The 26154-nt window shown below is 38.8% G+C and overlaps 1 protein-coding gene and 1 long non-coding RNA gene across 2 annotated transcripts in view; both read left to right on the top strand.

Annotated features, from left to right (window-relative positions):
• The window catches only part of LOC311289378 (uncharacterized protein), a 34603-nt gene extending 19611 nt beyond the window's left edge, over positions 1-14992 (top strand). The window contains exons 2-3 of the mRNA XM_084407368.1: positions 3353-3500; positions 12277-14992. Coding sequence (XP_084263494.1) covers positions 3416-3500; positions 12277-13514 — 1323 coding nt within the window. The 5' untranslated portion in view covers positions 3353-3415 and the 3' untranslated portion in view covers positions 13515-14992. The remainder of the gene's footprint in view (positions 1-3352; positions 3501-12276) is intronic.
• The window catches only part of LOC311289381, a 174932-nt gene that overhangs the window by 67604 nt on the left and 81174 nt on the right, over positions 1-26154 (top strand). The gene's annotated exons all lie outside the window — the stretch shown is intronic.

The following is a 26154-nucleotide window of genomic DNA, read 5'->3' as shown; positions in this document are numbered from 1 at the left end:
AGCATGTTAGCCTAGCACACCATCAATACACGACAATTTATGAGATTAAAACCATGTTTGTGCTCCAAACTTACTTCATAACGCAAGTCCAGTGTTTTAAATAATCCTCTGTGATCAAATTTGGCTTCAGATAAAAAAAATCAGACAGAAAATATACTATTGGATAGTGTTCTGCACAATGATAGTCTATATAGATTAGCATTACATTATAAATATAATCTATTATTATGAAAATACCTGGCATGGCTTGAAAAACACAGGTAACTCAAATATCATTGCAAGCATGTTTATTGTCTTCAAAACGTCTGTATCTGCATGTTACAGCGCGATCTCTTGTTAGCTTTGTGTGTATCAGTGACGTCCTGGAATGTCACATGATCATGGCTCTTCATGTTTTATGGACTATTATTGTGCATATAGCGCCCTCAGGCTATTGGTATGAATTAAAAAACACAGTATCAGAGTACCAAACGCTCATAAAGATTACATCGGGTACATTTGGGTATAAATTCAATAAATATTATTCCTGTCTATAGAAATATGATGTAAATCTATGAGAATCTATCAATATTTCTCCAAATCTGCACAGTTTTGAGCTAAAGCCCTGAGGGACGTTGTTTTGTGTATCGCTGTCATGACGACAGCACAGAGTTTTTTATGAATGAAAGCGGCTGACGCGCATAATTCATATTAAAGGTATCGACTCATTTTTTCATTTCATAACTCCTGACACAAATTAAGACATAACTGTCACTATGAGTTTCTCAGAATACTATAGTGGTCAAATACTGTAACTTGAGTATTATATCTTTTTAATTATGTATAGTTTGTCAAGGTATAACATTAAATCTGATAGTAACTTTGAATTAAATAAATAAAAAACGCTTCAGTGTGCGGGCGCACTGGCAAAGGTTAACAGGTTAATGATGTCTTTAATAACTTTTCTGGGCCAGCAAGTTTCAATCCCTTAGAAGCCTATGGAGGAGTGATCCAGCTCTCAGATTTCATAAAAAATATCTTAATTTGTGTTCAGAAGATGAACGAAGGTCTTACGGGGTTGGAACAACATGAGGGGGAGTAATTACTGACAGAATTTTCATTTTTGGGTGAACTATCCCTTTAATGTCTCAAAGCACTTAACATTACAATAATTTGGACTGAATTCAGTGATTGGACGTTTTTGGTCCTGAGACTTCAACTGAAGATGTACATGTTTTAAAATGTACACCCCTTCTATTATTGATTGTTATTAGGATGTGAAGAGAGTTTCAACCAGAATAACAAGTGTTTATTGAAAAAATTGCTTACCCTAACTTTAAGTCTCACTCTGACACTCCCTTACCAGCAGGGTGGGAATTAGCCATGGCCGCCGTTGCCCTACACTTTGGCCTTCATGCCCCGTGAAAAAAAAATCATCGTACGGCCACAGTGCCCTGTGTGCCCTGGCCCTGTCCAAGTTCCATGTATAAAGCAGAGCATGTGAGCGGAGTGGAGCGGGAGCGAGCGGGGAGCGCGAGCGGGAGCGAGCGGGGAGCGCGAGCGGGTGGATCTTGGACAGAGCGCAGAGCGGCAATTTCAAAAGGACGGAGCGTCGCCCTATTTCCCGCTCCAGTTTCGCTCCGCTCACACCACGAGTCTGAAGCATGCTCAGTCAAGCCTGACCCTGAATCCATCTGTCTTGCACAGTCATCAACAGTAGACTATTTTCAGTCAAAACTCAGCTCAATAATGGAGTTCAAAAAGTACTTAAAAAAGGAAAATGAAGTCATACAGGTGTAGCCTACTATTAATAAGTCGCTCCGGAGTATAAATCGCAACAGTCAAAAAATGCGCCATGAAGAAGAAATTTGTCGCATTTATTTAGAAATTTATTTCACAAAAAAAAAAAAAAAGACACTAAAAGACTGCTTTATAAAACTTTCACAGAGACCTCAAGCAGAAAGCACAAAGCCTGTCTTTAAATTTAATTTCGTTTTGTATTAATTGTATCTTAATCTTTAATCAATGTTTCATCAACCAATTGTCTGGATTTAATCAATTAGAAGTGAATATATTAGAAAATAGATAATCACGACACGAAGGCGCCGGCGAAACTGGTGCTTGTCTCATAAATGAACCGAAACTCAGCGTATAGCCTACTTGCCTCACAGACCTGAGACATATATATAAAGCTTGAAATGTCTACTTAAACAGAACAATTCAAAACGAAAGAAAACAGACTTCTCTCTTATGTAATCCGTATGAAATGTGCATTTCTCTCTGGCGCGTTCACTACTGCGAAGATCGCGAGTCAGCATCTTTCCAGCCGACACAGACATAAAAAAAAAAAACTGGTTTATTAGTAAACAATTAAAATGTCTCCTGCTATATTTTACATATTCATAATCATTAATTTTGCCGGTTCGTTGTCAGCTTTTAGATGCTTTATTGGCAGCAGTGCCACCCTTACATCGCATCAGCACCGAAAACATAGAGATTCTTTTCTTTTGGGGGCATTTTGTTTGTGTTCAGGCTTTCTCAGTTGTTTTTAGGCGCGATGTTAGAGGACGCTGCTAATAAAGTTGCTAGTAGGCCCACACATTGGATTCACGTTTATTATTATAGGCTAAAAAAAATACCCCAGTTTTTATGCCGTTCGTATCATTTTATTTTGTTGTATTTATCCGCCACACCTTGAAGGCCGGTCCGTGAAAATATTGTCTGATATTAAACCGATCTATGGCGCAAAAAAGCTTGGGGACCGCTACAAGTGATATACATGTAGATTTTTTTCCTTTTTTGGAGCGAGAGGGGGGCGATTTGAGTGGAGCGCGAAGCAAACTGCGTTGAGCGCTGAGCGATAATGATTGTGAGGGTGTATACCTTCTGGATGAAATGGTTCTCTCTCTCACACTCACATGATAGAGGACTGAATGAATATTTTGAATGCTTTTATTGGCATTTGTGTTGTTTCTGAATGCTTTTATTGGCATTTATGTTGTTTCTATTGTTGTGTGAGGGTGTATACCTTCTGGATGTAATGGCGCTCTCTCTCTCTCATTAAAATTATTATTTTTTTTATTTTTTTTAAAAGTCATAATCCATGTCTTATTCCAAATTAGGATGTTATGGTATCAATCTGAATGGGAAAACCATCGAATTTTACTCAATGGCCTTTGTGCCCTGTCATATGGCCTTGGTGCCCCTAAAAAAAAAAAAAGGTGGAGGCCAAATGGCCTTGCCCCTAAAATTACATAATTCCCACCCTGCTTACCAGTGCATTGAACTAGAGCTGATTGAGACGCACCCAGAGATTTAGTTTGGATTCATGTTTCTTTGTTAATTATCCTCATTATTCTATTATCTTTAACAGGACAGAGTGTCCAAACACACAGAAAAACTCCCGGTGAAGCAACTGAGATCCACGTGACACAAGATGGCGTTGATTAAAGAGGAGAGTGAAGAAATGAAGATTGAAGAAGTATTCAGTTTGAAACAAGAAGATACTGAGGAACAAATAGGTTGGTTTCATACTCAAAACTGAACTCAGTCATTTAAAATGTTGATGTCTACAGAAATGAATGATATTTTTCAAAGAATGTCCTATTTAAAGCAGTTTTATTTGACGTGTAGTGAGTCGCTCTTGGGCAGTAGGGGTGGGAATCTCTTGGCACTTCAGGATTCGATTACGATTCAGAAGGGTGCGATGATAAAATTATTATTGATACATATTTTTTTTCTATACAGGATTTCTTCTTTTCTGACTGTGACGTTAGGGTGAATCTTTCTTTAATAACCTCACGATCCGATTCGATTCAGTAAATCATGATCTGATTCCAAAACGATTCTTGATCTACATATTTTTTTATTATTAATTGGGTTACAGACTTTAGATCTTAAATTTATTTGTACTTTTTTTTTATAACAATTATTTTTACATAATTTTAGTTACAATTGAATTATAAATTAGAAAAACAATTAAAAATAGGCCTACTTTTTAAAATATTTTAAAAGTTTTAATCAAATTGTGTAATATTTTTCAGCTAAGAGTATAGCTTCAAAACATGCAAGCAAAAATGACATACAAGCAAGTAAATAATAAAGCGGAACAAAGAAACATTACAAGCAATAAACGAAGAGTTCTTTCAATATCTAAGGCAACCCTCTACAATGCAAGTAAATCACTCACAATGCGACTAAATCTTCACTCTGGGTGACTGTCTATCATTACCCATTGTCTAATAAATTTAGATTTTACTCACCAGTGTGTGTGTTAGATGCCAAGTATAAGTTCACTCACTGAACTCTGACTGAGCGCTTCAGGGTTTCACTCTCCGTCATGCGATCTGTACTATTTAAATTCATCTCAATGGATGCCCAGGGTATTTGACCTACCGTAAAGTCTAGTGTGAAGGCGCACGACTCGCTGTCGCTTTGCTGAGAGCGCTGTTTCTCTCACACACATGCAAAGAGAGAGAGCAAGAGTCATGCATATCACGCAGAATCAGCACGCTACATGTTAATGATATTCTTTGTTGGATTGTCCTGTCAAAATAAGTTCATTTGAGATCATTCTGCTTTTAAGTACAAGCAGCAGATATGCAGGTTTCTCCGGGAGTGGGGGGGAACTAATGCGCAAACGACAATCTCATTGGCTGGAGCTCATCCCAGTTTTGATTTCAGCGAAACAGTTTGAGCGAATGCTGACAACGTGATTTAATATTCATGAACCCAGCAGCTCATCAATCTTTAGTGTGCTGTATATTGTTATTGGTAGTAAAATTAGTAGAAGTATTATTATCTTTTAATAATTACTATTATCTATTCTAGATAGTTTTTTTTTTTTTTTTTACAGAAATGCTGAATGACCAACAATATCTTAAGCACCAGTTTAGTTTAAGTTCAGTTTAAATGACAAATATGCATTCATACATGCTTATCAAGTTTTTGTTATAATTACTAAAGTTCTATCTTGAGGTCAACCGATATGGGTTTTTCTCTAGCCGATGCCGATATTTAGAAATCGAGGCAGCCGATGGCCAATATATGATGCTGATTTTTTTGGACGATATGTTTGGTTGATCTTCCTTTTTTTTCCTCCCTTCATCTCACAAAATCTAACAGTAAATAAGAAATGATACAGAAAATTGCTTAAATTTAACATTTATTGAACAACACAAGCCTCTCCAGTCAGCGTCACAATGAGCATCAAGAGGTTAAATTTGAGTGGTCAACCCTAGTTGACAACTAAGTTGGGAGCCCTGATTTCCACTCTGCCATATCAACTCCACCACTTGTGCTGCAACCCCTGCCTCGATTGGATATTTTCCCCAAGATGTCCCTGAATGCTGTCAAAAAGAGAAATATGGTATGTCCAGAGTAGGATCTGCTGCACCTGTCTGAAAAGAGGATGCAAACTTCAACTGGTCGAGAAAGTAATGCAGTGCCAGATATACTGCCCTCAATCTAAGGGCAGTTTTGTGCCATTAGATATGAGGACCCCTCCAAAAAAAAATAAACCAGGGTATAAGGCAAGTATAATATTGGACGCATCCAATATTAGTACCTTTATGAGTACTTTGAATTTAGCAGAGGGATAATTTTTTCGATAGGATCAATCTGCTCATGGCTCTGAAACAACGCATTGGCAGGGAACCCCTGAACAAGCTGGACTGATCAATCACTGAGTATTTTAACTTCCCAAAACACCACTGGTAGCGGGATAACCAGGAGCACCCTTTGAGGCTGTTGCAGAAGATCTGGCACCGTTTTGGTGTAGCCAGACCCACCACGAGAAGGCGTGCCACCTGGGGGCATGTAAATGTGCATGTTGTGGCGGACCTGACAGCCTGGAACTGGGGCTGACAACCTGTAGAAAAAAACAAACAAAAAAACATATATATATATATATAATAAAATGAAGGAAAAACTTTTTTTAGATAGTCATGCCCTTTATAGGTTTGTGGGTGGCTCTTACAAGAGCTGTTGTGGGGAAGTCATGAGGAGGACTTCAAACGCTACTCTGTCGGCTGCCATGGTACTGCTCCCTCCGCCGAGAAGTGTGCCATGAAGACAACCCTCACCCGACCCAGACCTAGCAGTGGCTCCTCTCCAGCATGTCCCGCACCCCTCACAGCAGGTGCCTCTCTCCCCTCCGAACACCTCATAAAGTTGTGGAGAACACACGTCACCTTAACACACTTCTCCGCAACTTCAGGGTGAACCTCGATGAGGCGGCGGTACAAAGGCATTCTCCACCACCATCCGGGCTCTGGAGAGACCGTAATTGAAGACACACCTCTCTGGAGGAAGGGCCGCATGAGGTTCCTCCGCAGCTGGAATGCCTCATCATCCACGAAGACATGGGGCTGGGGTCCTCTTTCTTCAGTACCAGGTAGAGGCTGGTCAGGAGGCAGATGAAGTGTGCCAGCCCGGAGAGCCTGTCCAAAGGCGGAGTTCGCCAGAATCCCACCGTGGCTGGTCCTGCTGTACATCGATCACCCGGAAGCGATACTTTGCATCCACAACTGCAAGGAGAACGATGGAGAAGGTTTTCTTGTAATTGTGGAACTGGGATCCTGAGTTGGGGGGTGCCTTGATCACCACGTGCTTCCCATCCACTGCTCCACAGCACAGAGGGGAGTTCCACCGCTCCTGGAATCCCTCTGCAATGGACCTCCAGTCATCGGTGGTGGGCACAGCCCATGTAGTCCACCACAAGGCAGTCCCAGATGGCAGTCGCTACTTGGGGGACGATCTGGCACACTGTGGAGACACCAACCCTGTAGCTGGACGCTATGGTCCTGAATGAGTCCCCAGTGGCAAGAAACCTAGTAAACATTGTTATAAATATTATAAGTACACTTGTAGTTACATATTCAACTATATACAATAACCAATCTATTTTACTTAAATGCACCATATTTGTTTGTTTGCAAACAATTTTACAAAGTTTTGAATCTCCAAAACAAAAGGGTATATGGTGTATTAAAATCACTAGTTTGCCAATAACCAATAATCAAGCAATACATATTGCTTATGTTGTAGCAAATTCTAAGTCCTCAAATCGGGTCTCGAAGAAATCTCTCAAGAGTCAAAGTTACAGGTTTCAGAAGTAACTTTATTGACAAGCAACAAAGTGAGATGCAGCTGTTCATCTGATCTGCAATGGTCGGAACCTCAGGTCTTATACCTTTTCTTATCACTTGGTAGCCAATCAGCTATCTTTCTCTTTTTGCTCCACCTCAATATCTCGCTACCGTTAGCATCATCTTTCCCGGAGACATATTTCTATTGGTGGAAAAATCTTTGGCCATACCCATTTTTAAAGAATATCTCGGGTCACATGATTCTCTGCACCTGCAGTGTTCTAGTGCCATCCATCATTTTTAATTAATGTTTTTAGTACCATCTTATCAACTACCTATACACAACTCTCTGAGCTTGTAGGTACTTTTCCATCCTCACAGACCCCTTGACCTAATTTAACCTGATTTAACCTGGTTTCTGACTGAGACACAGCAATACAGACTTTTACATGAGGCAAAGGAAAATCTCCAACACTTACAGATAGAGACATGACAGTGTCACGTCTGCCAAGAGAATATTATAATTTTTAGGTTATAGCAGTTAATGGAGTATCACTAGAAAGAGCATAAGACAGATGGACAGGCGTTCCGCAGCTGGGATAGAGCGCCTGTAGTTGGTGTCCTGGAGGGTGATACACGCTCCGATGCGGGACAACAGGTCATGAAACTGGGCGCGGGACAGGCGGAAGTACCGCTGAAAGCAGCTGTCATCCAGGCGCAACTCCTGGAGCAAGTGGTGAAACTCGCCAAACTGGGTACGCCTCCGGAGGGTCTGGTGAACCCAAGTACGGCGACAATGAACCCTACGCCGCTGTTCTGCTCTCCAGAGTAAATACAGAGCGGTGACTCTCTCGATGAATGTAGGGCTGATACTCGATTAACTCGATTACAAAAATTCCTTGAGGCAAAAACTCTGCCTTGAAGCCTCGTTAAATTCCTATGACGCGCACTATTCGCGCAGGGATCTGATTGTTTCACACGGACCGTTGTTCAATGTTCAGGAAGCACACCATAGCGCGTGATACATTTTGAATTTAGTTGACGCGATGGCAGAGAGTAAAGATGTCCATAAACAGCAGAGAATGTCCAAAGTTTGGGATCGCTTCCTTTCAGCGTCACTGAAACAAGGTAACGATTCTGTCCCCCGCATTATTTTTTTGATCCAGCGCCAATATTTCCGCCCGTGCCGAAGCCTATGCATTGATGTTCGCTGATTTTAATCCCATACTGTATTTGTAGTGATGTCGTGATGCGGTTTGACTAGATATGATGTTTAGCTTTGATGTTTTTAAGTAGTAAACGTTCAATTGCAAGAGAGTATAGCCTAAAGAAAGAACCCCTTCTCACACACACACACTCGTCTCTCTCACACGCCAGTGCTAATATACTTCAACTAGCCTAAGTGAAAAACAAAATGCTATTCTTTTTCTATTTAACAAAATGCATATTTGCAATAAAACATTCCCCTTTTCAAAGCTACACTTATTTTTTTAAATAAATTGTATACATTGTGTACCTGTTTGGCTTGATATTTTATATTCATTTCATTTATTTTTGTTCTCCGGTGGGTAATTTGCAGAAGGTGTAATCCTTTTTTTTTATGTTGTATTAAGAAGACAAAACTAAGGCCAAATGGCCTTTACTATTTAAGTTTGTATTCATAGTTTTACATGTTATACATGTTTTACAGTAAGTTGACTTAACTGTATTGTTATATAATTGTTGGCACTGGCACTTATAAACACTAAATGGGTAAAGATTGCAATAAATAGGCTTAGTTTTGGAGCCAAATGTTGGAGTTGGAGTAAATACCTCTGTTTTTTTTTTGAGAAATAAAAGCCAAATGCTTGATCATTTTACAGCCACATCATTTTCTTTATGCATTATTTGTTTTGGTTGTTTAAAAACACATAATAATTTTTTTTTATCCGATTACTCGATTAATCGGCCGATTAAGTGCTAGATTAATCGATTACAAAAAGAATTGATAGCTGCAGCCCTAGATGAATGCTCGATCAACATCAGCCATCTTGCAAACAGATAACAGCCTAGCACTTGCCCCTCTCACAAGAAGCAAATTTTGCCTCGAATGCGCATCTATTTCACTTCAAACGCTCAAGTGTCAACTAGACGCGAATTTGACGCTCAAGACGTGCGGTGTGAACGCAGCATTATGATGAACTACATGCCTTTCTCCACTGATGCTATAGTTGTTTAAAGCGTTTCAGCGGATGCTGATTTTTAGAAGGCTGTTGTCTGACTCAGAGATGGCGATCAGGAACGTGGAGTGTGTAACATTAGCAGTACATTATTAGCTGTTTGACAGTCAAGAAAAAGGCTAATCTAATTAATTACCGTTGTGTGTCCAACGTTGTAAAGAGTGATACATAAAATGCATTACCATTCTTATACATCGACTTTGTAGACCATGTAGCAAATTAGCCTAAAATAAATATTAATAATCATAACTTGTAATAGTTAACTATTAATATTTGTATCAGTTAACAGAATTAATTTAATGTAGTCAAATTTAAGATTACAATCAATCGCCCTGTTCGTCCTGTGAATACTCAGTGTTAATTGTTTATTATAAATCTAAGAAATGTTCATTTCCGAGAGAGGGAAATGTCTTTCTTACAGTACTATTAAGAGCCTGTAGTCAAAATCTTAACAGACATCAACCTGAAGAAGCAGCAATAAAAGCCAGAAGAAGAAGAGAGGTCACTGTGAATTTGGCACTAATAAAGCCAGAGTAAAGTCCCAACTCTCTGGATTTGCTTGACAATCAGAAAGGTGGAATTTCCAAGCGGGAAAATTTCTCTTTTGGAGGTTTTTATTGCTCTTTGTTTTCAAGCGTGCTTATTTACATGTGCAGCTGGATTGGTTGCTGATGAAGAAACTATTAAAGATTCTTGTAAAACTAATAAGTTGCACAGCAATCGACATGACATATACACTGAATCATTTTGATCTTCAAAGTACCAATTTATAGAGACCAAACCAAGCGGCAACCTCCCCGTCTCTCTCTTGAAACCAACACGGAAGTGAGTTAAACTGCAATTCATTGACTGGCCGCTTGGCCTGGCTGCAGAAGTGAGTCAAATCTGTATCTCCCTCATGTTAAAATTACCAACTTTACAGCAGAAAATAATATGTTTACAGCCTGGATCTCTATGTGGCTTTGGTCTATACAGCTAATTTTGCCCTTCATAACAACTGTGAGGGGGGTGAATTATTTTATAACTCGTCCGTTTAGTTGATTAATATTTAAATTTAAGGGTGTGGCCAGTGGCCACTTGAGTGACAGATGGATTGCCGCTGTCAGTGCTAGCCGTTTGTCTGCTGTTACTAGCCGTCACTTCACCTCAGCAAATGTTGCTGCTGAACTTGCCATCTCTGCAGTGTTTGTGCTTTTTTTCGGGATTATTTCATACAATTTAATACTTGGATACAAAGCCCACGTTTTTGGATTCCGTCGTTATCGTTCGAGAGAACAACCAGCGCTGTATTTCAGTTGTTTTCCTCCGCGAACCTGCACTAATGGATGTCTGACAATTTCGTTGCTTTTTGGGGTTTTCAAATTTAAACCGTCAATAAATACTCGTTCGTTCTGCTCTCACGGAACAGATGGATTATAATATGTTTATATACCGTCAGATGAAATCCTGCAGGCGTCGGCGCTTTCTCCGTCCATGCAATAAATGCACATGAATGAGCGCGGATTTTCTAGCGCATTTACTTGCACTTCAAAGGCAATATATCTATGGTTTAACCCATTTGAGAGACGGCCAAAATCAGAATTTAAAATGGACTGAATAAGCTCTCTACGAATTTGAGCGATGCCGCGCTGACGGACCATGAAAGAGTGACGGACATGTAACGTTATGCACATAAATCACTGTCACACACAAACACTCTCGAAGTAATACACAGTCTCACTTGTAGCCATGTCTTTTAACTATTATAATATTTCGAAGGGCAAAAATAGGAACGTTTAATTGGCTTTACATCATCAGCTAACTCGATCACGTCGAGCTAGGTGATTTCAGATAGCCAGGCCAGGCTCCTCAGCTCCACTCACGCCCCGCCTGTTTGCCTATTTTCTGTTATCCGGGAGTGACGCAAGGCCAAGATGGCGACGGCCGGCTCCGCCCACTTTAGGCTTCAAAAATGCTCTTCAGAAACCTACGGGTGACGTCACGGACACTACGTCCATATTTTTTTACAGTCTATGGACCAAACATGGTATAGTTGAGGTTACATTGATTGTTTTTTCTATCATAAAATACATTATCAAAGAAATAATAGTATCAAAAGACACTACACAAGCCAGTAAACATTCACACAGTGTCCTGTGATGCATGTTCATTTATAGATCAGTTTGTCTATAAATGAATGCAGGAAATCTGTTTTAGGGTGCTTTCACACTGGTTTGCTGCGGTCCGAGCCTGTGCGCGATTGTTCCTGGCGCCCCCCGCAGCGTTGGTCTGGTTCCACACTCAACTTGATTCTATCGAACCCTAGTGCGTTTGCGTGCATCGCAAACGTGCTTGGCGCATGATAGAAAACAGAACGCGTAAAAAAACTTTTAAATATGTAATTTGTGTTCAAAGATGAGTTTTAAGGGATAAAATTGACTACAGGGGGACTTTAATCCCTTAACTGTCACTCCCCTTTTTTCCCCGCATCGACATGAAAATTACTATCCAAACTTAAATGGTTATGATTCAAGAATGCTTTGGAAAATAAATTTATGGTTGGTCTTGTTTTAAAGACATTTGGCAGATTATAATAGAAGAGAGTTAAGGTAAATTATAAATTGTTATAGAAAAAAAGGGTTTTTTGAGTTTATGAAAATTTACAATATAACAATATAATTATTTGTATTTTAAATTTAAAAAAAAGTTTCAAAACATGTTTTACTCTAAAACTGCAAGAAAATCAAAGCCAAAAATCTTAAGTTATGTTCCAAATTTTAAGTTGATATCTCAAAAATTAGCTTTCAGTAAGATTTTGTTTGGGTGCAGTACCAAACTTTTTCACTAGATGACATCCAAGCTGCATTACTGACCATATAAGGTCACCTCAATTTCCATGTATGGTTTGAGTGATCTGAGCCTTATATTTCCATAATTTTCATACAATTTATGAAGTAGACATCCTATAAAACTGGTGTCAACTTGTATTTGTCTCTTTTTTTCCATCTTAGACCTGATGGCGCTGAAAGAGGAGAGTTCTAAGGAAATGGAAGAGAAAGATCATGATTTCATGAGAAAAAAATCTACACAGATTGAAAAGACCTCACGGAAAAGAGCTAAAAAATTCACCTGCCAGCAGTGCGGAAAGAGTTTTGATCAAAGTGGAACCCTTAGAGTCCACATGAGAATTCACACTGGGGAGAGACCTTTCACCTGCAAACATTGTAAAAGGAGTTTCAGGGGAAAAGGAAACCTTAATGTTCACATGAGAATTCACACTGGAGAGAAGCCTTACACCTGCCAGCAATGTGGAAAGAGTTTCAATCAAAAAGGAAACTTTACAAACCACTTGAGAATTCACACTGGAGACAACCTTTTCAACTGCCAACAGTGTGGAAAGAGTTTCAGTGAAAAGGGAAACCTTAAAATTCACATGAGGATCCACACTAGAGATATCTCATTCACCTGCCAACAGTGTGGAAGGAGTTTCACTCATAAAGGAAACCTTAAAAAGCACATGAGAATTCACACCGGAGAGAAGCCTTATACTTGCAGACTCTGCAAGAAGAGCTTCACACGGGAACTAGGCCTTAGGTATCACATGCAAATTCACACTGGAGAAAAGCCATTCAAATGTTGTAGAAAGAGTTGTGGAAAGAGTTTCACACGTAAAGAGACCCTCGAGGACCACATGAGAGGTCACACTGGAGAGAAGCCGTTCACATGTGGTCAGTGTGGGAGAAGTTTTGTAGGAAGACAAAACCTTAATAAGCACATGAGGATTCACTCAAGAGAGAACTATTTTAAATGTCATCAGTGCGGAAGTAGATTCGGAGACATGAATCGCCTTAAGAATCATGTAATAACTCACTCTGGAGAGAAGCCTTTCATGTGCAATCACTGTGGAAAGAATTTTAAAAATAAAGGAAAGCTTAAAACTCACACGAGACTTCACAATGGAAAGAGGCCTTTCACATGTCTTCAGCGTGAGAAAAGTTTAACAAATCAAAGAGACCTGAGACGTCATTTGCAAATTCCCTCTGGAGGAAAGAAATTGGATTGTGATCAGTGTAATAAAAAATTTCTTTTGCCATTATACTTACAGATACACCTGAAAAGTCACACAGATTTGAGACCATATTTGTGTTCTTTGTGTGGAAAGAGTTTCAAATGGTTTAGCAATTTAAAATGGCACCAGAAAAAGCGTATCTGTGTGAAATTGAAGCTACGTTCAAGCCGCCGTAGATGAATGTGGGCCAAATCAGATTTTCTTAATGTGTATTTGTCGTGAGACTGTTCACATGACCTTTATACACTCACTGGCCACTTTATTAGGTTCTCCTGTTATTATTTGTAAACACAATTTTTCATGTACAACTATCTCTAGAATTTACAGAGAGTGCTCAGAAAAAGAGAAAATATCCAGTTCGCGGCAGATCTGTGGGCTAAAATGCCTAGTTGATGTCAAGAGAATAGCAAGACTGGTTGGAGCTGATAGAAAGGAAACTTTAACTCCAACCACTCGTTTAAACCAAGGTCTGCAGAATAGTATCTCTGAACACACAACACTTCGAATCTTGAAACAGATGGGCAACGGCAGCAAAAGATCACACAGAGTGCCTCTCCTATCAACTAAGAACAACAAACTTGGGCTACAAATGGAAAATAGCCCAAAATTAGATAAAAGATTGGAAAAAAAATTTCTGGTCTAACGAGTCTAATTTCTACTGTGGTATTCTGATGATAGGGTCAGAATTTGGCGTTTAACAACATGAAAGCAAGGACCCATTTTGTATCAATGGTTCAGGATGGAATGGGGGATATTTTCTTGGCATACTTTGGGCACCTTAGTACTAATAAAGCATATTTTAATCGCCACAGCCTACCTGAGTATTGTTGCTGACCGTGTCGATCCCTTTATGACCACAGTGTACCCATCTTCTGATGGCTACTTCCAGCAGGATAACGCATCATGTCCCAAAGCTCAAATAATTTCAAACTGGTTTCTTGAACGTGAAAATTAGTTCACTGTATTCAAATGGCCTCCACAGTCACCAGATCTCAAACAAATAGAGCAGCTTTGGGATGTGTTGGAACGGGAGATTCGCATGATGGATGTGCAGCTGACAAATCTGCAACAGCTGCATGATGCCATAATGTCCAAAATCAAACCGAAATCTCTGAGGAATATTTTCAGCACATTGTTGAATGAATTAAGGCAGTTCTGAAGGCAAAAGGGTTCCAACCGGGTAATAGCAAGGTATACTTAATAAAGTGGCCGGGGAGTGGGGTTGCCAACTGTCCCGTATTAGCCGGGACGTCCCGTATATTGGGCCTCATTTATTTGTCCCTTACCACCAATTCACTTTGATTTCGGGCAAATCAGTTTCGGCGAATGCCAAACAACGTGATTGTTGTTCATGAGTCCAACATCCAGCCATGAAAGAAAACATGCATCTACTGAGGGAATAATATGCTGATGTGATTTGTTGCTCAAGAAACATTTCTGATTATTATTAATGTTTAAAACAGTTTTTTTTTATCAGGATTCTTTGATGAATAGAAAATTCAAAAGAGATTTATCTGAAATAGAAAGCTTTTGTAACATTATAAATGTCTTTACTGTCACTTTTGATTAATTTGATGTGTCCTTGCTGAATAAAAGTTATAAAAGTGGTATTACTTTCTTAAATTTCTTTCCAAAAATAAAAAGTTCTTACTGACCCCAAACTTTTGAACTGTAGTGTTTCAGATAAATGCTATAATTTTAACGATGGTTTGCGTGTTTGTATAACATTAAAATTATTTACATAAATAGGTTAATAAAAAAAAAAAGTTTATGTCTGATAACCTTTTGTACACATTCTTAACTGCAGACACGGAAATGACATTGTGTGATACAGTACGTAATATTTAGAGTGTCCCGTATTTTGCAACCCTACCAGTGAGTGTATGTGGTCCATATCAGACACTCATCTGATCAAAAAATGATTTCTGCCACAAGTTATCTAGTAATTGAATCTGATTGGAATTATAAATGGTGTTTTATTAACAATGTTCGGGAGGAGCACGTTCAGATAATTATACCTAATTAAACACCTGTGGAGCACATTCAGATAATCAAACCTAATTAAACACGAGTGGAGCACACTCAGTTAATCAACCCAATCAACGAATTAAGAGGTGTATATATATACAGCAAACTTACCTCCGTTCGTTGACAGTTTAACAGAATTTGGCACTGCAGTACCTTCCTAACACGTCCGAATCGAGCGCTTCCCGTCCGATGAAGAATCTTTTGTCCTTCAGAATCTGGAATCTTTGCCGCAATCCTCTGCTGTTATCTTGCGGGCATCAGGCCAAACAAACGGGTCCTCGCCACCACGGGCAAAACATCCGCAATCTCCTTCCGCGTATTTCTCTAAACCGGACTATTCAATAATTCCTGCCATAGAGAAATGGACATTAAGGCAATGCTGCCCTCTTCACGCAAAGGAATGGGCCTTCCTCCAGCATCAGGCCGCCGCAGCAGGCCCTAAGTAAGTCGCGCTGCCGATTCAGTCCCGGCCAGGGATACTCTGGATACTCATTTTGATCGGGGAATACGCGTTTTAAATCCTTTCTGTACAAATGATTAGCCGTCATTAACTTGATGCTTTCTTGTGCCGTAAACTCACTCATAAACATTACGTGCAGACTGCACACAGAATCATTAAGAACCTATCGTTAACACTGTCCTGCAATTAATCAACAAAAGTCGCTTAGAAACTTAAAGTTATAGCATAGATGTATTTTTATTTTTGAAGTAATTTAAACCCACAGCTTCACTATTGGTTTTTCTGATTCAGAATTAACAAAATCGGCAGGTAATGTGACCCATAGCCATAGAAATGATGAAAATAAACTGTCATGTTGAGGGTTCCTACGCAGCTTAGAAAATTATCTGTAATTCAGCAAATGCTTGTCACTGTGACATGAAACATATGTCTTTACAAAGCTTGAAGTCTCCATTTTTAAATGATGTAAATCATATCAAAAACAAATATTCTCTGTTTAAGTAATCCGTATGAAAGCAACGACATGTACAGTTTCTCTAGTCCGAGCTAATGTGACCACGAGCGATTGACATGCAAATAGTCCACGTGGGCCTGTAAACGCCCTCATTACCTCAAAACAAAGAATCAGAGACTACAGTAATGTACTTCTCTGCTTTTCGTCGAGACTGTGTTTTAGAGATGCGCGGATGGGCTATTATTTCATCCGCAACCGCATCACAAAAATCATCATCCGTCCGCCATCCAGCCGCACCAACGTTTTTGACCAATTTTCAAAACCGCACCCGCCCGCCATCCATTGATTTGGGTATACAAATATTTTTCATTTGATTGGTTCAACCGCCCGCCACCCGCCCGAATTAAATTAAAATATTCTTTTTCGTCACGTCATCCGCCCAATCCGCGGTTTATCCGCGGCTGTAACCGCCAACCGCGCATCTCTACTGTGTTTGTGCTGTGCTGTTTACCTTGGATTTACCTCAGAAGAATTAGAAGAACGCGATTTGAAGATGAGAAGATTTTTAAGGTAAGACATTTCCACTCCTAATAGTAAGCATGTTATTGTTGTATAAACTTTACATTGTAGCCACTAGTTAAAGCAGAACTCGGCAACTCTAGCGAACTCTAGTCACTTCTTCGCTGATTTTCCCTTTTGTTGTCGCATGTTTTCCCCACGAGCTCCCCCTACAGCTGTGGGGCGTATATTTCACAACACTGTCGTAAAAAACTCACTTGTGGCGGCCTCCTCCCCCTCTCTACCGCTGCTCGTGTGCATTTGTTATGATTGGAGCAAGCCAACTGTGTCATGTGGAGCTATGTCTACTGAGGTGGGTAATACATCATACATGCGTGTGTGTTTATGTCGAATTGCCGTAAAGCAATTCGTGTTTCGCACTCGTTCTCGTTTCTCACGAAACTTCCAATTTCTATCTTGCCGGGACGAAAAGTGGAGTATCCCTTTAAGTTCTGCTTTAAACTGATGCCAGACTAAAATGTACGTTATGAAATGAGATTGGAGTAAAAACATGAAGCCTATGTCGTACATGTATATGTAGGCTATCTATATATAGACAAACATGTTGAAATGTGAACTAGAGGCAACCTTTCAATGCTAAATGTACGACACAAGGATGTTTTTCGCTAATAAAACACTGCATGATAAAAGTAGGCTAGTATGAGTGTTTACTCTAATATGGTGATTATTATAATGTTTAGACCCGTGTTTACTGTTAAATACTTTGTGGATATCTGCTCAAACGTAGTGTATACACGCAAACTCTACACACACGAGACGGAACTCTTCGCGCACATACTCACATGAGACATAAACTAAACATAAGAGCAGAAAGTTGCTCCGTCTTCGACTGGTAAATGAAGAGATACCTTGTTGATCACTCTGACAGTGTTTATATTGCAATAATGACCTACTGAATGTACACTGCCGTTCAAAAATGTGTTGGTTAGTCAGAATTTTTTTTCAGTAAGGATATTGTAGGTATATTGAATTATCAACTAAGATGTTATTATAGTGTTGGTTCCAATATTCAAACTAATGAATCCTTAACTTTGAAATGCATATGATAAAATGCATACTTTTAAAAAAGAAAGATTACACTTGAAATATTGTTAAAATTGTAATTGTTGTTGATTTATATGTGAAAACTGTTTAATAAAATAGCAAAACATATATTTACAAGGTAGATATAAGCAACATCTTAATAGGTCAATATAAACCATCTCATTAAATTATTTATTATTGTTTTTTATTAATAGCACATTTGGGGAGAGGATATATTCCAAAACTTTCTGAAAATACAGTATGAGAATTAAAGGAGAAGTTCACTTTTAAAATGAAAATTCTGTCATCATTTAGTCACCCTCATGTTGTTTCAAAGCTGTATGAATTTCTTTCTTCTGCTGAACAGAAAGGAAGATATTTAGAAGAATATCAGTAACCAGACAGTTTTTGGGTCCCATTGACTTCCATAGTAGGAAAAAAATATACTATGGAAATCATTGGGACCCAAAAACTGTCCGGTTACTGATATTCTTCTAAATATCTTCCTTTCTGTTCAGCAGAAGAAAGAAATTCTTACAGCTTTGAAACAACATGAGGGTGACTAAATGATGACAGAATTTTCATTTTAAAAGTGAACTTCTCCTTTAACTGCATATAGTTACTAGAAATGTTTACCTTGGATATTATACAATTTGCATGCATACAAAATAAGTCCTCACATTCTTTTAGAGATGCACCGATTACAATTTTCTGGGCCGATTTCCGATTTTTCATTAAGTTTGACCTGCCGATCCCGATTTTAGCCGATTCCGATTTCATTTTTTCTAACCACTTTGCAGCACACACAAATATTTATTTTACATCTTTTCTGTAATAGAACATTTTACAATTTGCATAGTACATCTTTTTTTGAACAGATAAACGCTATAAAATAGAACTATATAAATTACTCCAGGTGTGGGTAATTCACACACACATCTAAAGTGCAGTGTTATGGAAGAACCATTTCCTTTTCACATATGTATTTAGCAAACTAAACGTCTGTATGAAAACAGGGAATGGCAATAAAATAATATATAAATAAAAAATTAAATAAATATAGCCTTGCAGTATAAAGATATTTCTCAAAGCACACACACACACACACACACACACACACACACACACACACACACACACACACACACACACACAGGCCTATTGCAATCACTTGTACAAACTGAATAATAAAACAATGGGTACATTTTCTATAAATATTAGTCTTCGTTTTCTTTTCTGACATGGCCTACTCCAGTTCTTGTTAAAGGGATAGTTCACCCAAAAATGAAAATTCTATCATCGTTTACTCACCCTCAAGTTGTTCCAAACCTGTATGAGTTTCTTTGTTCTGCTGAACACAAAGGAAGATATTTGGAAGAATGTTTGTAACCAAACAGATCTCGGTCCCCATTGACTTTGCAGGGGAAGGTGCTGTTTATAGTGCACTAACTAATACATCTCCATTTCCGGACCTTTACGCTAGAACACACACACACAGGTTCCCGAGATGGAAGGGAAGGAAAGGAAGAAAGAATGGTGATATGAATGCACACTTGGGGTAAACATAAATTGGACACAATTCCCAGGAGTCAATACAATGAAGTACTGAAAGTCACATTGTTTCATGATTTAGGGATGTCACATGTTTTTTACATTGTCAAGTGATTTATTAGTCACATGGTTTACTTCTTAGGGGAAAACCATAGCGTAGGCACAGGAACTGATGTAACCAAAATGTTCCGATATATATGACTGCTTTTGTATCAATCGGGGCTTTTTTCCCTTTTTGATCTTGATGTCGTTGAAGCCCTGAAGAGAATATAGCCCATCTTCAGTTACACTTCTACTCGTTGACTTGATATTGCTCTGTGGTATCTTTTACTTGTTAAACTCCAAGGAGAACAAGTTAATTAATTCTGTTAAATCATAGAATAGGTATTTAGCTTTTTGTGAATCCATTCGCAGGACTGCCCTGGAATAGGATAGAGCTGGATGTGTTATAACCTGTAACTTTTTGTTGATTTGCTACAAATCTACTGTATTGTATAACCAGTGTCTTAATCTTTTGTATAAATAAATTTTATTTTATAAAGATAAGTATCGTTATTGTATATCTCAGCTCATCACAAGATAGCCATATAAATATCATACCCGAGCATAATAGGAATAGGGAATAAGACTTCTATTCTTCGAAGAACACCTTTGGATCAGATTCTGCTGGAAGGTAAGCATGACTTTGGTTCTATAGGTTAGAACTTGTATACATGTATTGTGACACGTTGGGAGTATGATATTCCTAGGCACGCTGATATATGCTAGACAAGCGCAGGGGATTCAATCCTAAGAAACTGACCTGACAGCACAAGGCTATTCTTGATAACTTAGGTTAGAAAGAGGCTAATCAGGAGATGAGATATCAGATCTCACAACAACTTCCATAGTAGGGAAAATATATCTGAATTTTGGACATCGGACCTCATTTACAAGTTTGTTTGTTATTTATCAGTGGAGACAGTTTTCAAAAATGTTCACCCAGTCCTTCCAGTTGCATAGTTCGCCGGTGCTAGGCTAGTGCGAGTCAACGGTATCTGTTAGCCTGCCATTAAAAACAGTTTTACCCACTCCACTGTACACCAAAAGCAAATAAATTATAACGCCAGACTATCGATGTAAATGTCTGTTGAGAGAATAATGTTAGAAATCAAACTACTCTTGCATCTCAATGATCGCATTACATTTACAGGAACTAGTTTCTCAGCAGCGGCGGAATTTTACTTTGCTCCGGTTAATACTGCGCCGAAAAGTAAACACAGAACAGAAGCGCACTACAGTGGGGACGTCTAGCTAGCTATATGTAGCTATACATTTTCTGCACTGGCACCACCGGTCTCCCGATGTTCTGTCCCGGTTCTCTACGGCATCTCCAGCTGCTGTTGTCTCTACAGACAGACATTCTTTCTATTTCTGCCCTTTTAGCATCCATCTCAATTAGTTATTCGTCTGTGTATTCCGGCTCATACATGTAAGTTACAGTTCGTTGAATAACACACATTCCTCGCCTTCATCGTCTCCAAAGTCCAAAACATTGCCATAGCTTTCAAACGTGGCCATAGTCCTATGTCTTGTTGATTTCTTCGTGAAATATACTCTGCTTCTGCTGTAGTGATCAGTGTCAGCGGCAGGTAAATACACTTGCGTGATTGTCATGCTGACCGGCTCTCTCGGTTGCCTAGGTAACTTAATATCACTTCGCCACTGCTGTAGACTGTGCTAATAAATACAGGGAACAAAGTATAACTATTGCAATGCGATGAAAGGGTAGTTTGATTTTTAACATTATTCTCTCAACAGACATTTACATCGGTAGTCTGGCATTATAATTTATTTGCTTTTGGTGTACTGTGGAGTGAGTAAAACTGTTTTTAATGGCAGGCTAGCAGATACCGTTGACTCGCACTGCACTGGCGAACTATGCAACTAGAAGGACTGGATGAAAAATTTTGAAAACTGTCTCCACTGATAAATAACACACAGGCTAACTTGTAAATGAGGTCCGATGTCCAAAATTCTGAACCACCCCTTTAATAAACAAATTACAGCTGGTCCAAAACGCAGCAGCTAGAGTTCTTACTAGAACCAGGAAGTATGACCATATTAGCCAAGTTCTGTCAACACTGCATTGGATCCCTATTAAACATCATATACATTTTAAAATATTGCTGATTACTTACAAAGCACTAAATGGTTTAGCTCCGCAGTACTTGAGTGAGCTCTTAACGCATTATAGTCCTTCACGTCTATTGCGATCTCAAAATTCCGGCCAGTTGATAATACCTAGAATATCAAAATCGACTGCTGGCGGTAGATCCTTTTCCTATTTAGCACCAAAACTTTGGAACAGTCTTCCTAACATTGTCCGGGAAGCAGACACACTCTGTCAGTTCAAAGCTAGACTAAAAACACATCTCTTTGACCTAGCATACACATAACACATTATAGACTTATATAATTCAATGTTAGGCTGCATAGATTAGGTCAGCCGGAACCGGGAACACTTCCCATAAATCCTGATGTACTTGTTACATCATAAGAAGAATGGCGTCTACACTAATATTAGTCTCTCTGTTTACTTCTGTTTATAACCTCTCTGTAGGTTTACTGCAGTCCGCCAGATCCAGGCTGTATCCAGATCTGATGAAGGACCTGCGCCTGGACGCGACGACAGCGCAGTCCTGAAGTGTCAACTAGTCTCTCCCCTGTGAAGGCCTCCCTCCCCTCCCTTTACTTCTACAGATAAAGCGTTGTCGGGATAATTCCGGTTCGCGTGGCTATGCGGAACCAATACAAATTCTTAAGGCCAGGCAAGTAGTTTGATGAGGGTTGGTTTGTAGGGAAGGACTACACGCCTGCGCACATATATTCAAACGTGCAAACCTATAGACTGAACTTGTAATGTGCACGCCATTGGCGTTCTCACTGGTTCGCGTTTTTGAAGTTTGCGTAGAAAGAACTTAAGAGTTTTCTGTTAAAACGGTGTCGTGTTAGCGGTCCCTAAGTTAATAACTAATGATTGTTGCGACGGAAGTGAATCAATCAAAACTAACTTTAGCTGGACAATAACTTTATTCTAGAGCTGCTATAAAGCCAAAACAATCTCTGTTACTTTAATTTCGTATTATCACTGTAAAGCCGCTTTGGAACAATCTACATTGTTAAAAGCGCTATATAAATGAAGATGACTTGACTTGACTCAAATAACAAAAAAAGTGTAATACACTGGGAGATACAAGCAAGTGACGATCAAATGCTCCTATCCGAGTGACGTCATTCATTACGGTAAGCAGCATGTATCCATGGCAATGATCTATGGAATGCCAAACCTGACATAATAATAAATACATATAAGAAGAAATATAAAAATACATAAATAACAATACGAAGAAATGTAAAAAAGTAAATAAAAGAAATTCGTATTTACACCCCTTTATTTCCTTATTAATGTATAATTGTATTTTTCCACATACAGTGGGGAGAACAAGTATTTGATACACTGCCGATTTTGCAGGTTTTCCTACTTACAAAGCATGTAGAGGTCTGTAATTTTTATCATAGGTACACTTCAACTGTGAGAGACGGAATCTAAAACAAAAACCCAGAAAATCACATTGTATGATTTTTAAATAATGAATGTACATTTTATTGCATGACATAAGTATTTGATCACCTACCAACCAGTAAGAATTCCGTCTCTCACAGACCTGTTAGTTTTTCTTTAAGAAGCCCTCCTGTTCTCCACTCATTACCTGTATTAACTGCACCTGTTTGAACTCGTTACCTGTATAAAAGACACCTGTCCACACATTCAATCAAACAGACTCCAACCTCTCCACAATGGCCGAGACCAGAGAGCTGTGTAAGGACATCAGGGATAAAATTGTAGACCTGCACAAGGCTGTGATGGCCTACAAGACAATAGGCAAGCAGCTTGGTGAGAAAGCAACAATTGTTGGCGCAATTATTAGAAAATGGAAGAAGTTCAAGATGACGGTCAATCTCCCTCGGTCTGGGGCACCATGCAAGATCTCACCTCGTGGGGCATCAATGATCATGAGGAAGGTGAGGGATCAGCCCAGAACTACACGGCAGGACCTGGTCAATGACCTGAAGAGCGCTGGGACCACAGTCTGAAAGAAAACCATTAGTAACACTACGCCGTGAAGCATGGAGGTGGAAAGATCATTCTTTGGGGATGCTTTTCTGCAAAGGGGACAGGACGACTGCACCGTATTGAGGGGAGGATGGATGGGGCCATGTATCGTGAGATCTTGGCCAACAACCTTCTTCCCTCAGTAAGAGCATTGAAGATGGGTCGTGGCTGGGTCTTCCAGCTTGACAACGACCCGAAACACACAGCCAGGGCAACTAAGGAGTGGCTCCGTAAGAAGCATCTCAAGGTCCTGGAGTGGCCTAGCCAGTCTCCAGACCTGAACCCAATAGAAAATCTTTGGAGGGAGCTGAAAGTATGTATTGCCCAGCGACAGCCCCGAAACCTGAAGGATCTGGAGAAGGTCTGTATGGAGGAGTGGGCCAAAATCCCTGCTGCAGTGTGTGCAAACCTGGTCAAGAACTACAGGAAACGCATGATCTCTGTAATTGCAAACAAATAATTGTACCAAATATTAAGTTCTGCTTTTCTGATGTATCAAATACTTATGTCATGCAATAAAATGCAAATTAATTACAAAAATCATACAATGTGATTTTCTGGATTTTTGTTTTAGATTCCGTCACTCACAGTTGAAGAGTACCTATAAAAATTACAGACTTCTACATGCTTTGTAAGTGGGAAAACCTGCAAAATCGGCAGTGTATCAAATACTTGTTCTCCCCATTGTATATTTATTTATGCATTTATTTATTTCTACATTGCTTCCTCTGTATGCTAATGTACGTTACCTCAGACGTAGCAATCGAGCTCAGAGTGGCAGTGCTGAAGCTTTGAGGCCACTGTGACACTTTGTGGTGTGACCAAACAATACACAAGAGGTTTGTGGATGTGACTTTACAGGTTACGCAGAGAATTAATGACTTGGAGATGGGGAATATGGCCAAAATCTTATAGCCACTTTATGTCCTAAAATATCACCCTAACTGTATGAAGTATATAGGATTACCATACATAGGCCTACTCGTTATTCCGGTGTGGTGAAGAGATGAGTCCAGCGAAGTGATGAGTCCCAGCTTAGGACCCCAGTAGTATGACTGATCTAAAGCTGTTCTCGTGACTCTTAATGTAATCAATCAAACTTTAATTCATGTAATAATCTTTTATTTTTATCCTGATTATTTATATAGTTTAAGTGAAAGAAATGGCATTTTTAGGTATGTTTTGCAACATTGTTAATTGTTATTACACAATAAGGAAAAAAATATATATTACAAGCATATCATTTCATAATTCATTCTTAAACAGAATTATGCTTGTTTCATATTTGTTATCGAAGTTTTTTTATCGAAAAATATCGTAGATGGTGAGAAAAATGTTACCTCTAATCATTTCGGATAGCTGTAGCCTATGCTATGCTACTATCTAAGCTAACTAAAAAAACACTAAGATTGAGAAATGTTTTATTTCACAATCTATAGCTTCGGTTATATAGTATATGAAACATAATTACTACTCTCTGGGGTTTCTCTGACTTCCTCCTCGACCTGAAACATGTCGCCCTTATGCTGATCTCTCCTGTGAACTGATCCTTACTAGAAACTGAGAAATTACTCATAGTCAGTAACAATCACATTCCACAATTTGTATGTACATTGCACAAACAAGCACTTTAGGCATAAGAGAAAACTATATACGTAAAAAAATATATACTTTTAACAAAATAGATAAATAATACAAAGACCGGAATGAACTAGTCAGAAATTAGTTTTCAGAAACCGATTCTCTTGTTGTATTTAGCATGATATGAAATACTCACCCTTAAAGTTGCAGATGTAACTCAAAATATATAATTTGAAGCTCTTCTCCTTTTTTACTGTTGGGTGTGACGGCTGACTACCTCACAATACGAGTAACGTCATTCATGGTAATTGTGGGAAGCTGTAGTAAACAGCGAGCGTTATTTGCCATCTTCCTCCACCTCATTCTTCACTCATTCGCCAGTTTGCAAAACGGCTTGTGGTGCAGCACCCGATGTAACTAATCTGGCTGAGACAAAAACGCAGAAGCGCATAGTCTATTGGAATATATATATGCCACATAATTCTGACAAGTTATTGAGTCTTTCTTTAAAGCAAATCATTAAAAAATATTTTAATAACATTACTGGCCTACTGAATACCTTGAAACATATTGATTTTAATATGAAAATATCATTACTTGAATCACCAATAGAAATAACAGAGATAATGGATCTCCTTTTTTGACACCTCTACATATATTAACTCTAGGAGTGGTCCCAAAAGGTTGTTTAACAGAATGATTGCAATTATCATCCACATATGAAGCCAGATTGACAATCTATGATTTCATTTAAACATGACTAACTTTAGTCGATTTGCAAAGATATGTGACAATAATTTAGAACCATATTAGCCTACTGATTAAAGTTATTAGGCCTCAAATTCTCTATAAATCTTCAACCGGCTTAGGAATCAGTGTAATCAATCCCTGTAACATATTTGGCAACAATACTTAATTTTCCAAAATTCTAAGATATCTTATTTAAATTCTTTGTAAAATTCACAGGTAAAGAAACGATGGTTTGAAA

This window comes from Rutilus rutilus (genome assembly GCF_951802725.1).
Source record: "Rutilus rutilus genome assembly, chromosome: 4".
Classification (NCBI taxonomy): domain Eukaryota; kingdom Metazoa; phylum Chordata; class Actinopteri; order Cypriniformes; family Leuciscidae; genus Rutilus; species Rutilus rutilus.
This window is presented reverse-complemented; position numbering and strand designations above follow the sequence as displayed.